Here is an 18,137-nt window from a genome sequence, read left to right as displayed (position 1 = left end):
AGAAACTACCTGTCTAGGGATAATAATAATAATAATAAAAAAGAAAAAAAAGAAAAAGTTTCTTTCTAAATGCAATTTAGGGTTAATTTTTTTTCACTTTTTGTGTGTGTTTGTTTTGTGTGTTTTTCTGTTAACCCTCACCCTAGGCTATTTCTACAGAAATCAATTTTGGAATATATAAAAAAGTCTCAGAAATGTTTCACTTAAGTAAAAAATGAGATGATATATCACCATAAATTCAGTGCTTCCTAGGTGAATAGATGCCGTGGTAGTGCTTAATATTTATTTCTCTATTTAATACACACAACAACCTAAATCAGAGTTCAAAAAAATGCTAGATCTATAAGCATATGTTTCTTGTCCTAAAGAATCTTAAAACAAAACAGAACACTTTGCCTCCCTGACAAGTCAGGATATCTGCCCACACTGGACCTACGTCCTCCCAAGGAAAAACCAGCTTAAGCTGAATGGCAGAGCTTTGGGATGAGACAGAATATCAGTGGCCATTCATAAGGTTTACACTGTTTTTCGAATAGCAGAAAAATATATTTCTGTACATGTATCACGCAAAATGTGGAAGACAAGAGACTTATTGAGAAGACTACATTTTTAAAAAATGTATTTTTATTGATTTCAGAGAAGAAGAGAGAGGGAGAGATAGAAGCATCAATGATGAGAGAGAATCATTGATTGGCTGCCTCCTGTACGCCCCTACTGGGGATCAAGCCTACAACCTGGGCATGTGCCCTTGATACTGAAATTGAACCTGGAACCCTTTAGTCCGCAGGCCAACAGTCTATCCACTGAGCCAAACCAGCTAGGGCAAGAAGACTATATTTTTAAGAAAAGTAAAAGAGAGCCTATTTCTTGTGAAAGTAAAAAATATATTTGTATATGATTAATATGCAAAATATATATGTCAAAAAATGTAGGCACCATTATGAAACAATGGTATTAGGAAATACAAATGGACTATAGGGGGAAAAAAACAACACAAAATAAATTTAATGAACTGAAGGGATGACCTCAATTTCAAAAGTTTTTTTTTTTCTTCAGATTTTTTTCCAATTGATTTTTAGAGAGTGAGGAAGGGAGCAGGAGAGACAGAAACGTCAATGGGAGAGCGAAAGTCCATTGGCTGCCTCCTGCACACCCCTTATGGGGACTGAGCCCGCAACTTGGGTATGTGCCCTGACAGGGAATCAAACCAGCAACCTCATGCATGGGACAACACCCAATCAACTGAGCCACATCAGACAGAGCCAACAGGGTTTGTTTTTGAACATTAAAAAAAATACACGATGCCCCTGTTAAATGTAGTTATGTTATTAAGTGGGGAAAACATTACCTTGGCATAAAAACTATCTATACAGGAATGCAGTATAAATCATGGGTTCTGCTCTCAAATAAGCATTTGCAAAGTAAATCTGAATAGATACACCCATTTCTCTCTAGTATGCTGAAAACACACTTGAGAAATTCAGGAGAAAAAGGTTAAATTAAAAAGGTAATATATTGTTGATACATGTAAAGCATCTGTTAAAAGCACAAGTGTAAAAAATAAAATAAAATACAACTCAAAGAAAATGAAAGTACAATGTTGAACACCACGCAGTGTTGATGAGATTTCCATGTGACCACGGCACAGACATCGGGCCTGCCATTAGAAAATGACTTCTTTTGGGGACTTTGAGGGAAAGGCTCATAGTAATGCAAACTGGTAAAAAGTGATAATGCATTTGGCTATATTTCCTATTTCTGTGATGATCAATACTATTTGCAACAATGAGTGAGCCAAAGAGAACACCAATTTGTAAAAATGTGAACCTTGATCCCTTTCATTGGCTCACCCAACAGGAATCACTTTGTGCTAAAAAAAAAAAAAAAAAAAAAAATGGAACAAGTCATGGGCACAGTAACGAACACCATCACTTGAACATGCTCCCTTGGCTAGGACCACAGGGGGTGCAAAGCTTGATGAGGCACATGCACAACATGGCAGTCTATTTTGCTGCCCTAGGGGTTAAAAGGGGGGATGAGTGACTTGAGCATGGCACGATGCTGAAGAGTTTTTCTTTTTCTTTTTTTTGAAGAGTTGAGAGAAATTGCACTGTTTATTTCATCCAGGAGAAGATATCCACCCGAGCTCACCAGCAAAGGCTGGACAGAAGCCTGCACTTTTAGGTGGACGTTATAACCTATGTGAATGCTTTCAACATTTTCTTGGCAGGGCATTCACAAGTGCCTCATAAATGTGTAATTTGATTGGCTCATTCTAGTTCAAAACGGTTTCTTTGGAAGTATCATTTGGTGAGAAATAATCATGCCAATTTTCCTACTGAACTCAGTTTCCAGAAATAAAAGTGATGGCGTAAACTACTTTCTCGATATTATATAAGTTTAGAAGTAGATTCCCTAAAAAAAAAAAAAAAATCTTGAATTTCGAATGGTATGAAAATCAGAAGGCTTTATTCAGTTCATCTCTCTCAACTAGTCCTGATGGTGCATAAACACAGCACTAAGACAAAAGGGACTGAACTGCAGCACAATGCGTCGGAGCAGAGCTGCCCGTGTGCGGTGAGGCTGCAGCAGGCAGGTTACAAGTATGTCGAAATAGCATATGGATGTCCTGGCCTTTGGGGCATATGTTTGTCCAGTTTACATACAACTATTATTTTCTGTATGCCTTGACATATAAAAGGTTGAAAAGCACTGCAATACTATATTGGACTGTAAATTTTAAAAAGTATATGACATTCTCTCTCCTGTTCAGACACTTTGTGTTGAACAGCTGCCTTCCATTATAAAGTTAAAAAGAAATAAACATTGTGTCCAGTTACAGGGCTTAAAGGTGACATTGCTGCTGCACACTGCAATATAAAATATTCATCCTGCCACAGACATCTGTGTATCAGAGTTCTAATTCTATACCAAAAGAGTGATTTATTCTAGAAAAAATGTTATGATCAAATACAGCCATTTTTGAATTCAGAATCCCAACAGAATTTACAATATAACATGTTTGTATTTTTTTAAAATATATTTCTATTGATTTCAGAGAGCAAGGGAGAGGGAGAGAGAGAGAAACATCAATGATGAGAGAAAATCATTGATCAGCTGTCTCCTGCATGTCCCACACTGGGGATGGAGCCCACAACTCGGGCATGTGCCCTGACCAGGAATCAAACCATGACCTCCTGGTCCATAGGTCGACGCTCAACCACTGAGCCATGCTCACCAGGCAGCATGTTTGTATATATGCTTTAATAAATATACAGAACATTTGATGGTATCACTAGAATGTTCTTATACCTGACCCTCTTTATGTTCAAAGTATTTTATAAACCAAGTAACTTGCCTCCAAGTTAAGCAAAGCTGGTAAATAGGGAATCAAGAAATCGAAAACAGGCCTGTTAATTTCCACAGACTGTGACTTATACCAGTACACACTGGAATGACTCAAATTTAATTAGGAGGTCAAAACTGGAGAAAACAATGGAGAAACTGAAATGAGTAACTAAATTTTTATGAAGCCAAAGCTTTTTCTAGGCCATAGTAAAAATGGAAATATGTGGAAAAATACTTGGAGGCTAAAGCTTGGTTTACAGATACAGAGAATATTTATAAACTCTTTGAAAACATAAACGAAAGCTTACTCTTGGGGTGGATGACAAGCTCTGAACAACGAACACCACCGGGTTTCCTGCATTCTTAATGGCCTCCACGGCTTCGCTGTGTGAGGCATTCTGCAAATCCACTCCAGACACCTACAGCACAGAAGGCATTTATTTGCATTAGAGAGGCGGTAGATACCGTGGATAGGTCAACTCAACGTTCATGTGCTTAATATAGTTATGAGAGCTGCCAGAGTCTAATGAATTACTAGTAAACCAAAGTCAGGGAAAAATAAGATTAGCCCATAAAAAGCTTTGCTGTTCTGGAACACATTTACAGAAGTACCATATTACCTTCAAGAAAAGTAAACAAGACAAAAATCATAATAACAATAGCCCTGGTTAAATGTAATTACTCAAAATAGTAGCTTAGTCAGTAACAGAACCTTAAGCCTCTGAGCTTATAATGTCACCCCTGTCACTAACACAGTACATAGTTCTGGGTCGGGGAAGGAAAGGGTGGGGATCTCTCTGGGATCTTCTCTCACACTGAGAAGAATGATTACTTCAGGCAAATTGTCCACTATCACAATTAAGCGGTTGAATATTTCTTAAATTCTGTTAAAAAAAAGAAGTATGAAAACATCTGTAGGTTCCTTCTTCAGGCATATTTTGTGCTTAATAAATTTGGGTAAGGGTAAATGGCTCCTTATTATACAAATCTCAGAGAATCTAATTTGAGAACATGCCCGTAATCTCCAAGACATCCTTTATTTAAAAAACATATTTAATAGAACCAATTTTTCAAAATGATCATGTAACAAAGCCTTGGTAATTGTTGGGGTGGCTTATGGTCAGTGGATAGTGACAATTTGTGAATATGGCTTTGCCATAAGGGGACTAAAGAAATAGGAATGTGGGTGGAGAGGGAAGTGGGATCAAGACAGGTTTTTGTTTTTAAGATGGGAGCTATTACAGCAATAATGAGGCAGTAGAGAGGCAAAATGAACGAGAGAGAGAGAGAAGTGACCACTGTAGAGGCCAATCCTTGGATAGCAAAGAGGGAATGACTTCTGCGCAAGTTAGAGAGATTGGCTTTAGATCAGTGGTTCTCAACCTTCTGGCCCTTTAAATACAGTTCCTCATGTTGTGAGCCAACCATAAAATTATTTTCGTTGCTACTTCATAAGTGTAATGTTGCTACTGTTATGAGTCATAATGTAAATATCTGATATGCAGGATGGTCTTAGGCGACCCCTGTGAAAGGGTCGTTCGACCGCCAAAGGGGTCGTGACCCACAGGTTGAGAACCGCTGCTTTAGATAGAAGCACAAATAGTTCATTTGTTGTTACAGATGCTGTTAGGACAAAAGATTGGTATGCAGTGGGAGCAAGGGGAAGTTCCCTTTTGACTGCTTCTGTTTTGTCAATGAAATAAGAAACAAGGACCATACAGTGAGATTAAGGCTGAGGAGGAGGTACAGGAGGTTTGAAATAGTTACCCAGGGAAGTAGGAGAATAAAAGAACTGGGGAGATATTACAGATTGCAGGGCAGAACTAAAGGCCCACTTGAGGGGGTGGTCATGAATTTCCACCAGACAGTATGGCAGTTATTTTCTCTGGTGAGGCTAGAGACCTGAAGTAAGCAGAGTTGCACAAGTTCAGGGAAAGAAAAGAGGATCAAAGGAGCTGAAAGAGAATGCAAGGGAGTGATTAGGATGATCTATTGCTGAATCTGAGCAGAGTAAGGAGAAAAGGGAGCACCCGAGAAGCTGAGGGACAGAGAAGCCAGGGCCCTCAGGTAGGAGACAGAAGCCTAGTGTGTTAGGAGGATTTAAAGGCAGGTGAGTCCGAAGAACGGTGAAAGATGGGGAAGAAGAAGAGAGGTGAGGTCAGGGAGGCAGCTGGAGCCACATCATGCAGGTCTACTAGTAAAAGGCTTTTTATTCTACCAGACATCCATTGGCAGATTTTAATGCTCTGTAAAAGCTCTCTTCTCATTTGAGTTGAGTGAGGAAGAATAGGAATAATATTAAATGAATAAAGTTCGTAGAGAAGAAATTTAAAGTGAAGCTTAAAAGCTGTCATAACAGTTTGATGAAGCTTCTTATAAATAACCTAATGCCCAAAGCATTCAACAGTGAGAGAAGTAGAGGCACAAGAGAATTATTTCATCTTCCAGTCACAACCAGCCTTTGTTTCCCTTTTCCACAGAGTTAAATGGGAATCACTGAAGTTGGGAAGTTAGGCAGGGGGGAATGGAAATCTGTCCTATTACAACAGAAAAATATCTACCCAACAGTGTGTCCATTAACACAGATGAATAGCCATTCCTAAAAATTATATTAAATTCAAACTTCCTAGTATAAAAAATTATTTATATGGACCTAAATCCTTCATACAATTGTTTCAATACAGAAAGAAGTGATTATTATGCTTTACTTAGAAAACAAAACAAGCAAGTAATACTTTTCAGGGAAAAAAGTAAACAAATGACTATGCTTGACAAGCTATATATTAAAGTGTAACATTTCAAGTCTACAGTGAGTTTGAAGAAATACAAATTATCAAATCTGAGACAAAACAGTGGGTTCTTACTAGTATGTGTAAAAGTGATGATGGACAAGTGAGAGAATACTTTATTTTCAGCTGACAGCAGGGAAAGATGGTGGTGGGGGGAAACAAACCAAAATTTAAAAAAATGAAATAATGAAAATTCCAATTAGCAAACAGAAAAAAGACATGCACAAACATGTCACGGAAGAGAATATACAGATGGCAATTAGCACATGAAAAGTTCTTAATATTAATCATTAGCCATTAGGGAAACACAAATGAAAATAATGAGATATCACTAAATACCTATCAGAATGGCTAAAGTGAAAAATAGTGACAACACCAAATGTTGGTGAGGATGCAAAGAACTTGGATCACTCAAACATTGTTGGTGGAAATGTAAAATGGTACAGCTTCTCTGGAAAACAGCTTGACAGTTCAAGTCTAAAACTGAGCATAGCAGACAACCCAGCAATTGCACTCTTGGGCATTTATCCTAGAGAAACAAAAACTCATTTTCACTCTGGAACTTGTATACAAATGTTTATAGGAGCTTTACTCAGAATAGCCAAGAACTGGAAACTATCCAAATGTCTTTCAATGGATGAAAGGTTAAAGTGTAGTATATCCTGGAATACTACTCAGCCATATAAAGGAATGAACAGTTGATAGACAGTAAACTGAGTAACCTTCAACCAAATTACACTGAGTGAACAAAAGCCAATTTCAAAAAGAGATATAATGAATGATTCCACTTATGTGACAACTGTGAAATAACAAAATAATAGACATGGAGAAACAGATTAGTGGTTGCCAGCAACTAGCGATGGGGAGAGGAGTGGCTATAGAAGGGTAGTAACACAAGGGAGTCCTGTGGTAATGACACAGTTGAGCTTCTTTTTTTCCTCATATTTTTATTGATTTTAGAGAGGAAGGGAGAGGGAGAAAGAGATAGAAACATTAATGATGAGAGAGAATCATTGATCGGCTGCCTCCTGCACACCCCCTGCTGGGGTTGAGTTTGCAACCCGGGCATGGGCCCTTGACCGGAATAGAATCCGGGACCCTTCAGTCCGCAGGCTGAAGCTCTATCCACCAAGCCAGTGGTTCCCAAACTTATTTGGCCTACCGCCCCCTTTCCAGAAAAAATATTACTCAGCCCCTGGAAATTAATTTTTTTAAAATTTTAATAGCAGTTACTCATCGCCCCCAAATGCACCTATGGCCATCACCGCCCCCCTGGATCGCTGCAGTGCCCACCGGGGGGCGGTAGCGCCCACTTTGGGAACCACTGCACCAAGCCAACCAGCTAGGGCCAGTTGAGTTTCTTGATTGTGGTGGTGGTTATGCAAGACTACACTTGTGATTAAACTGTGTAGAACTATCAACACAAACCCAAATAAGGTCAATGAATTGTGACTATATCAGTATTTGGTTTTGCTATCTCTATATATAAAAGCCGATACCCAGGTTGAAGATATTCAATATGGTGTCATCCAATAAAACCTATGCAAAGAAATGTATCAGATTCACACCTCAGGACATTCTCAGTGCTTTGATGTGCCCTTAAAATTCCACTCTACAAAGCCTACCACATGTGAACAATGGATTCATCCTTCCATCGACTTCTAGGGCAACTCTGGGAGGACAGGCATGGCTAGCCCACCTACACACATTTATACAATTTAGAGCTTGTTAAAGACTGTAGGAAAAGCATGATGCCCACCACAGGCCTCATTTTGTTAAATTTTGAAATTGTTTAGTCAATCGAGGCTTTTTGTTTTATTGTTTTATATGCTACCACTCTAACTTTAGAATCTCATACAATTATGCAAACAACATATAAACTAAGGCATCTAAATAAAATACCCCAATTGTACACACATATACCCCATCACATGAAGATAGGCATTCTGGCTAAATGATTATTTTACTATTTCATAGTACATTCAAACAAAAGCAGAATTTTAATATCATTTACCTCAAGTATTTTATCTCCAGTTTTAAGAGCGTTTGTTTTTCCTGCTGGACTATCTTCTAAAACTTGTTTGATAAATATACCTTTAAGCTCCTCTCCATTCTTCAGGCGTTTTATAACGGTTTGTCCACCAACAATGCTAATACCAAGAGACACATCGGGTTCTCTAAAAATCTCAACACTGTAAAAAGAATAAAACAAAATACACTCATGAAACAAGTTAATTTAATTTGTTGGACTGTTACTGTAAGTGTTCAATTTGTACCATATCCTTGTGGCTCATATTTTATATAAATATATTTTCTAAATATATTTTTACCAATGTAACGAAAATTGTACTTTATTCCCAAATCATAAAATATTATTGATATTTCATGGCATAGCCCTGGCTGGGTAGCTCAATTGGTTAGAGCGTCATCCCAATATGCCAAGGTTGCAGGTTCGATCCCTGGTCATGGCACATGAAAGAATCAACCAATGAATGCATAAATAAATGGAACAACAAATTAATGTTTCTCTCTCTCTCTCTCCCTCACTCTCTTTCTCTCCCCCTTCCTCTCTCTTTCTAAAAATCAATAAATTTTAAAAAATTTTAAAAAATTCCTGGCGTATGTGAAAATTTAAATTCTGAAAAAGATAGGTATCTAAAACAATAAATACAACTCAAAATTGAGAGATTTAGCTAGGCCTTAATGTTCCCATCTCCTACCACAATGTTTTTGGTGATTAGTCCTTTTCATCTACATCCATAATATTAGCAAAGATTGGATTAAGGAAAGAACAAATGGGTGAAAAAATCAAGAGTCTCTGCAAAAAGCAGAAAATTTCAGACTAAAATAAATTTGCCATTGAGAGGCTTGTTGCCCCAAGCTGCTTTTCCCAGTCAGCAGGTGTAACCTGGGGTTCTTTACGTGGAGGACAGATTTTATCTGCTCCTAAGGCAGGATGGCTTTCTTTTCTTCCTACCTTCACATCATTTCAAAAACATATGGGATAACACTTGGCCATCAAGCCCCGGCCAGGTGGCTCAGTTGGTTGGAGCATTGTCCTGTACACCAAAAGGCTGTGGGTTCAATTCCTGGTCAGAGCACATACCTAGGTTGTGGGTTTGATCCCTAGTTGGGGAGCTTCCAGCAGGCAACCATTCATGTTTCTCTCCCATATTGATGTTCCTCGTTCCTCCCCCCCCCCCCCCCCCCGACCCCCGTTCCTCTCTCTCTCAATTCAACAAATATATTCTCGAGTGAGGATTAAAACAAAAACAAAACAAAAAACTTGACCCTCAACATATTATGAATTTTTCCCTCCAATTGCATTAATTAGCCAATAATTAATGCAAGTAAAAAAGTAGCTCAGAAAACAGTTCTTAAGAGTTTTTAAGACAAAACTCATAAGTGCAAGAAAATACAGTTTTTGTGGGCACAGTGAAATTAATAATGCATGAAGAATAGACAGAGCAGCTAAAGGAAGACTTTAATAATCTTAATAAAGTACGCCCCTCATGCCTACATAAAATTACAAGAGTATCTAAGAGAAGATGGGCCCAACACATTCTGTTTGCTCACGCAAGGCACAAGGGATTGGAGGGAGAAATAAATTGGTATATGGTACAGCCTCACTACTGTTGTTGTTGTTTATACATAAAGAAGCTTTACTGTAATCAAGGCAGCCCTATCTGCCCTTAGTGAAGCAGTGATAAGCTGTGCTTAGATGGACATTTGAAAATTGCTTTCTCTGAAAGAGTATGATATTTTCCTAACATCGGGTAAAGTCATTTTGCCTGACTACATATGAATAGCAATTTCTCAATCATTATAGAATGACTGAATGACAGTAATATTAAATTAAAGAAAAAAGCAGCTGATTGTGTTGTTCTATTGAGAAAGCCAATAATGTCATCAACATACATTCTTGGTGGACCCCAGTGACTGAAGTTTGGAGTTTCTTCCCCTTCACCTTCTTCTCTCTCAGGTAGCTCACTAAGGAGGAAAAAAAATACACACACAATTTATAAAACATAAAATTGCACAATCTATATGTAAACAGTTCCTAATTTTTAAGCTTTTAAAATATTTACATCAATAGTTAACTGTCCATACAAAGTAAAAATATATTGTTTTAATGTTCAACTCAACAAATATTTACCCAGCACCAGAAAATCATAGATTATAAGCTCTGTTATCGGTGACACTCTATATGCTATTTTAAAAAATTGTGTGTTTGATTTGTGCAATATTTGTTCCTCTATCAATATAAAAACTAGAGGCCCAATGCACGAATTCATGGACGGGTGGAGTCTGGCCAGCCCGGCCCCAATTGGGGCCAATTGGGGGCCAGGCCAGCAGGGGGGAGGGGATGGGGGAGGTCAGCCAGCTGGCCTGCCCCCAATTGGGGGGGGGGATGGGGGCGGGGCCAGATGGGGGGGAGGGGCTGCGGGTAGTTGGCCGGAGGGAGGGGCCCCAGGTGGTTGACAGGCCAGCCCACACCCTGGTCGAATTCCTGGTCGAACTCCCGGTAGAGGGGACAATTTGCATATTAGCCTTTTATTATATAGGATATATTCCTTAAAACTTGATATTGACTAGCTCAGAGAATAGATCAACATAAATGGCTTAACACGATCCTTCTTTCTAAATTTTTCTGTCACTCTAAATAATTCTCGTCACTGGTATCCCATGAATATCTTGTGTAGTTATACATCACTTTTCAGTTTACAGAGAGATTTGCTTATGTTATCTAATCCAATCCTCCCACCTACCATACCACAACCATACTTTCACCCATCATGTATGTTAGCATGGAGCTGCTTAATAACAAAATGCTGAATTACAGAGTAATTATATAAATAGTGCTATCTAAGAGCGTTGGCCTGCGGACTGAAAGGTCCCAGGTTCGATTCCGGTCAAGGGCATGTACCTGGGTTGCGGGCACATCCCCAGTAGGAGATGTGTAGGAGGCAGCTGATCGATGTTTCTCTGTCATCGATGTTTCTAACTCTCTATCTCTCTCACTTCCTCTCTGTAAAAAATCAATAAAATATATTTAAAAAAATAAAAAATAAAAAAAATAAATAGTGCTATCTAATAGGGTAGAGACATTGCCATAATAATTATCTGGAAGAGGAGCCAGGAGTGCAAAGCTCCACTCTAACCTGTGCCATGAAATAGACCACCCAATGAAATAATATGTCTGATACTCTAAACTGTATTACTGTATATAAAAATGTAGGCACTACCTCTTTCATTTCATTTTCACAAAAAACCCATGAAGTAGGCACAGCAGGCCACATAACTATATTTTTCATATGAGGAACTGAGGCTCAGACATTCTACACAACTTCCTCACAGTACCCAAGTCTTTCTTTCCACACTGTTTCAATGCTCCATTATTCTCTGAACTCTGAACTGTCCTGTAAAAAGTAACAAAACTCAACTTCCTTGCCATTCTACAGACTTTCTAGGATATGATGGTTTAAGGGTAGCTGTAAAGGAGAAAGCTGAAAGGATCTAGACATTCCAAAAATCAGGTAAGAAATTGGGATCCTTAGGGATCATTAACATCTCACCCACTACCACATGGCCTTCTTGCCTTCACCAATCTGTTTTTTATAATTAGAAGATCATAGTATTCAGGGGCAAACAGCCTGGCAGATATCTGCTGGTTACTTATCTAATGTCCTCTCTCCCACTTTCCCTTACCAACAGAACTCTGTTATTCCAGGTGGCACTTTGCCAGCTCTAAAAAAATACATTTGTGGATTTCCTTCCAGTTAATGGTAACTGTGAGGATAGGGAAGCAAAAGTCCCTGGATGAGACTTCCAGGAAAACTTATTAAAATGGAGGAGAATCAGTTGGCAGGAGGCTTTTGCTCTGCACCCTTCCCTTCTCCTTGCTTAGAAGACAGAGATGATATTGGTGGTGAAGCATTCCATCTTAAAATCATGAAGAAACCACGAGTAGCCATCCAGTAAGGACAGCAGAGAAGAAAGGAAGAACATGTTTCAGACCCTGACAGACCACTTTCTTCAAAACTTTTTACATGAAAAAAATTAAGGCCTGCTTAGTTAAAACAATGCTAAAGGGGGGGTGAGGGGGGATTCTGTGTATGAGCCTCTGAATGCAATCCCTAAATGATACTCCCATGATTCCACCAATTTAAGTAAAGTGTTCATTTTATCACATCACATTATTATTCATTGGATAGTTGTAATCATCACATAAACTTTCATATTTTGATTACCCTATGCAACAGTAACAAAGGTTAAATGAGAAAAAACTGGCATTTACTAGTAACTGAAGCTCAACCAATATTCATTTCCTTTGCAAGTTTTTCATTTTTTGCATCAAAATTTCTCCCACATCCTATATAATAAAACCCTAATATGCAAATCAACCAAATGGCGGAATGACCGGTCGCTATGATGCACACTGACCACCAGGGGCAGACGCTCAATGCAGGAGCTGCCCCCTGGTGGTCAGTTCGCTCCCACAGGGCGGGCACCGCTCAGCCAGAAGCTGGGCTCAGTGGTGGGAGCCTCTCCCGCCTCTGCAGCAGCGCTAAGGACCCCTTGGGGGATGTCCTTTGAGGGCTCCCAGACTGCAAGAGGGCGCAGGCCAGGCTGAGAGACACCCCCTCTCCCCAGTGCACCAATTGTCTTGCAGCAGGCCTCTAGTAAGAAATAAATAACTAATTTCTGTCCTGATTCCTGACATAGAAAATTCCTTGGAATTTCCTTTGTGATAAGAACATCTTTTGTTATTAATAACAATCTCCTTTCAACCAGAACTGAGTTTGTGCTAATAAGGTGATTCTTGGTAGGACCCTGGATAGTTTTGGATGGGTGCTGCTGCCAGAGAACAAACAGGTGATTAGAATTGGAACGTTCAGTCCCACCCTCAGCCCCACCTCTGGGAAGGGGAGAGGGGTTAAAGATTGAGTTCAAGCACCAATGGCTAATGATGTAAATAATTGTGCCTACTTAATGGGATCTCCATAAAGAAAAAAAAAAAAAAAAGAACCCTAAAGGACAGGGTTCAGAGAGCCTCCAGGTTGAAGAACACCTCAAGGTGCTGGGCGGGTGATGTGCCGAGAAGGATGGAAGCTCTGTGCACACCCACACCTCCCCACACCACCTGCCCTGTGTCTCTTTCCCGTCTGGCTATTCCTGAGTTATATCCTTTATAATAAACCAGTGATAGTAAAGCACTTTCTTGAGTTCTGTGAGCCCTCCTCACATGCCCAAGGGAGGGGCTGTGGGAACACCCAATTTCAAGCTGTTTGGTCAGAAGTACAGCTGGCAACTGGCATCTGAAGTCAGGGCAGTCTTACAGGGCAGAACCTTTATGCTGTGGAGTCTGCAATAACTCCCAGTAGTTGGTGTCAGAGAGAACTGGTTGTTGTGTGAAGGAAAAACTCACACATTTGGTGTCAGAAGTGTTGTGAGTAAAAATAGTTCATAATAGGCACTATGAAAAACACACATACATATGCATCTTTATTGTGATACAAATATGTTATCATTATAGGAATTAAATCCTTAAAAAAAAATAAACTAGAATGAAAACCAAGCTTTAATATTAGTATAAGCTATCAATTTTTCTATTAAAAAATAAAAACCAAAAATATCCTAAACTGCTAGCTTTCACAAATTAAGAGAAGGGTTTGGGGGTGGGGGGGAAGCATTATCTAGAATATGGAAAGTTTTAGATAAAGTATGTAACAAAAAGACTATTTTGTTGAAAGAGACTCACTGACTATTTCAAAGAATATTATCTTTCTTCAGGAAATTGGTATGTGCTTATTTTAATCAGATTATTTTATACTTAAAGAGAGATAAAACTTGCAAAAGCTTACCCACTTAGTGTGAGTAGTTTTGGAAATACAGTCAGAGGAGATGAGCAACTATACCAACTGATATAGTCACTTTACATTGATGAAGGCATATATATACCTTTTAACCTCAAATAAAATTTAATTGAGAAAGTAAAATACTTTTATTACACATATGAAGGTATAAATTTTCACAAACATATTTAAAACTTTAATGAGGGATTTCTAACCAAATTTTATAATTTGCACTGTAATTAAATATGGTCAATAGCTCAATCAGTTAAAGTTTTAAATTTTTAAAATAACTGAAATTTACCTCTTACATTGAACCAGTTTTTCCCCGAGGGAATTAAACATCCAATAAAAACAATGTTTTTTATTTCAGACCTTTTTAACAAATGCCCAAAGTTATCATTCTTTACAGATTTGGGAGAAAAGATGGAGTAGCTCATTAGTGAACAGGTGGGTGTTATTAGTAAGACTTGATCATGATATACAATCCCTTTGCAAATAAAATCTTCAACATCATACCAAAGTCAGATGGATCCAGATAGCCAAGGTGACCTTTCCTTTTCAATATACCTTTTTTTTCCATATAAAATTTCTACATACTAAGCCATATGAGGGCCAAGTTAACTCAGCATCCTAAAGGGATTAAGCAGGAAGAGTTCTGGTTGTGACTAAGCTATGTCATGATTTCTTTTGCCTCTTTAAATACAGATTTTATATGGCAATTTGCTGTGACATGCCATAGGGAATACCGAGTGTTTGAAACCAGGGAGGATGGGTACTAGTGTTCTCCAAACTAGCTAGTTTACTTATACAGATGTTACTGTGATTTTTGAGGGTACGAAGCAAATTATTACTTGGCACCAGTACACAGAAAGAATCAGGCATTTCTCATATTAAAGGTTAGAATGGCACAGACCTGTGCTCAGTGAAAAGAAGCCAGACACACAAAAAAGTCCTACTGCGTGATTATACTTGCATGAGTTCTAGAACAGGATAAATACGTTACAGTATAAGAAGTCACATCAGTAGTTGCCTTGGACAAGGCACTGCCAAGAGGATGGGCGAACTTTCTGTGGTGATAGAAATGTTCAATATCTTAATTGGACTGTCGGTAATATGAATCGACACAGTGACCCACATCAAGGAAACTGTCCCTTAAAAATCTGTGCATTTTATTCATATGTACAATTGTGTTTAAGAGTTTTGTTAAGGAAATGAAAGCTCAAGTCACAAAGGGTAACTTGCTTCCTTCAGTCAACTTTACGTCTCTTTTGGCCTTTTGTAGAGCCTGGCTTAGTAATCAAAGATCTAAATATAGTCTCAAAGACATTAGTGTAATATTCTTATGTACTTCCTGCCCTAATTTTTCACATTTATCTTCCCCTGCAGTGTGGACAGCAGCTGCAACAGAAATGCACTGGAAACCTCCTCTTTCTCCTCCCAACTCAAAATACTCCATAGTAGTCCTCTCTCAAATGCATACATTTCTTTTCTTCCTTTTCCTCAGCCTCTTACCAATGTTCTGAATTTATACAAATTTTGGCAGTTTATCCCAAAGGTAAAACTATTAAATATCTACCACTCATTTAAAAGGCACTAAATTCCAGGCACTGTATTGGGAACTCAAAATATAACAATCACTTAATCTTTTCCCCCACCATCACTCCTGCCTCCTGTTCTACCTCCACCACTCTAAGAACGTAATATGTAAAGTATTTCTTTTCATTTGCATCCTATTATACCGACAGCATGATGTCTTGTCAATGTTAAAAGTCTTTCATCTCAAGTTCATCCTCCTCCCAAACCTTTAGCCTCTGATACCTTGTTTTATTAACTGTGAGTTGGTCCTATTTTATTAGAAAACAAACAAACAGCCTACAATCTCCTTGAATGTTTTTTAAAAAAAACCAGCAATAATGAATACTACCCTAGATAAACCTCATGGCCCATGAGTCTCTCATTGTCACTGAGCATCACAGCTGACCGTTCATTAGACATTTACTATGTTCAAGGCATTATATGAAGCCCTTTATACTCACTTTTATTTAATCCATAAAAGTACCTACTTTATAAATGAGAAATTTTGGACACAAGGGAAGCCTTCTCATGGCCATGTAGCTATAAATACTAGAGGGAAAATCTGAACAACACCCACAATATGTCTATACCACAGATCTGCTATTAGTCTGAGAGATGTGCATGTCCCCCCTTATAGGCACCCATATGTCCTCAGGCAGCAGGCGATGACAAAGATGAGTTAGAAAACGACTGAAGCCAGGTGAGTTCGGAAGACCTGATCTCAAGTGACCTTATGAAGAAAGGGGGCTACTTGGAACAAAATAGCTCAGATTCCTTCCAGAGTTATCATATCCACCGGCCCACAGTTCTCCTCGTAGAGAGCCCCACTTTGAGGGTGAGTCTGACCTCTTAGTACTTGTCCTGCCTCCAAACACAAGGAGAAGTTGGCTTGACACCCATATATATGCACATTAAAGAACTACACTACAATTAATGCAAAAAAGAGTCTCTAAGATACTATTTAGTACTTCATGACACACTGATAATCTAAAAGACTCTTTCCCAAAAGAATCTATGCATTGCTCAGGAAAACTCCTGAGTGGCAATAAGTATTCACCTAGGATGCTAACTCCATGGGCATTCGCTAAAAGATTAAAACGGGGACTATGATTTACAGGAAGTCTTCTGGAAGCTGCTGAGACTTAAATATATCCTGAATCTATGCAAGCAAGCCAAAAGTACAACTTTCAAATGCAAGACTGATCTCCCAAGACAAAATTAGGTTGGAGCCCTTAAATACCTGTGCTTGCATAAGAAATTGACTTGTTAAAGTAATCATTTTAGGAGAAAAAAAGCAATGGGATAGGAGTAAAGCCTATCTTCCTTCTCAGAAGCTGGGAGAATTAAGATACAACTGATGTTCCATTTTGTCTTCTGCGTGAGGAAGGAGGGGTGGGTTTGGAAATTTGTTTAGACCTTTTCCAATTCTACAGTTAATAATTCTATAGCTTTAGAGAAGTAGCCCCATTTCTGAATTCTTCAGCCAGATTCAATGATTAACACTAAGCATAAGGGAAATTTAAAAGACAAAAGTGTCTCATTTAAAAAGTAAATTGACCACATAAAAGTCATAAAATATATTGCTAACCCTTCCAGTACTGCCACTCCCAGGCATCTCTCCTAAAGAAACAAATGCATTGCTTGTTTAACACTGTGAGTTCCTCCAGGAGCTGGTTAGGTCATGAGACACCAGGCCTGCTAGCACCGCCCCTCTGCACTCCAGTTCTGCTGCGTGAAAAGCCACCAGATTGTCCTAGTTGGGCCTATCTATCTGTGTCTTCCCTTTCCACTCAGAGTGAGCTACGCAGGAGCACAAAGAACAACGTTTCATGAAGTTTCTATCTAAAACTCTAGGCGAAGGTCACAGGTTACGGAATAGAGAAGACAATATCATTGTGTTGATAGATGACATAAAATCATTCTTGGACTAAGGGTTTAATAAAAACATTAGGGCCAATCAATCCCACCCTACCACTCATTCCTGTTATGCTATGTCAGTACCTCCAGCTCCTCTGTTCACTCCTCTCCTGTACTCAAAGTGCTACACCACTCTGGTTTCGCCTTCGTATATCACTCCATCCTCCAACACCTGCCCAGCCAAACTACCCATCACTCTGTGGAATTTCCTTGATTTGTAAAGAAACTACTCCATGCACTAACCTCTTCACTGAATGTTCTCGATACCTTCTCTGTTCTCTCAACAGCTGCTGGTTCTTTGTCATGATACCACACTCAAGTGGTCAGTGCTCATTCTCTTACTCTCTGGGAAGTTGGCAAGAGGGGCCAATATTTTTCTAAACTCCCTTCCATCACTAAGCCATTACTCCCCTACCCTTGTTTTAAAAGCTAATCTCTACTCTCACACTTCTCCTTTTAGTGCCACTCTACTAGCACCCCAACACTCTTGTAAACAGCTTTTCCCCTAAATGACAGAAAAAAATCAAGGTCCCTGGCTCTCTATATGAACTATGTGTAATCACCTCCCCGACACCTTCCTAGAATTTACATATTTCTTTTCTGGATTGTTTCCAGAAAGACACAGACAGATACACACACATATTCTCTCTCA

General features: G+C 38.9%; 1 protein-coding gene across 3 annotated transcripts in view; it reads right to left on the bottom strand.

Annotated features, from left to right (window-relative positions):
• The window catches only part of PATJ (PATJ crumbs cell polarity complex component), a 308,551-nt gene that overhangs the window by 165,696 nt on the left and 124,718 nt on the right, over positions 1–18,137 (bottom strand). For all 3 annotated transcript variants that reach the window (XM_070405247.1, XM_070405248.1, XM_070405249.1), the window contains exons 23-25: positions 10,056–10,127; positions 8,152–8,329; positions 3,657–3,767 (exon numbers count right to left, since the gene is read on the bottom strand). In XM_070405247.1, coding sequence (XP_070261348.1) covers positions 3,657–3,767; positions 8,152–8,329; positions 10,056–10,127 — 361 coding nt within the window. The remainder of the gene's footprint in view (positions 1–3,656; positions 3,768–8,151; positions 8,330–10,055; positions 10,128–18,137) is intronic.

Source organism: Myotis yumanensis, unplaced genomic scaffold (assembly GCF_028538775.1).
Source record: "Myotis yumanensis isolate MYYU_CA2020_CCGP unplaced genomic scaffold, mMyoYum1.0.hap1 SCAF_2, whole genome shotgun sequence".
In the NCBI taxonomy this organism is placed as follows: domain Eukaryota; kingdom Metazoa; phylum Chordata; class Mammalia; order Chiroptera; family Vespertilionidae; genus Myotis; species Myotis yumanensis.
This window is presented reverse-complemented; position numbering and strand designations above follow the sequence as displayed.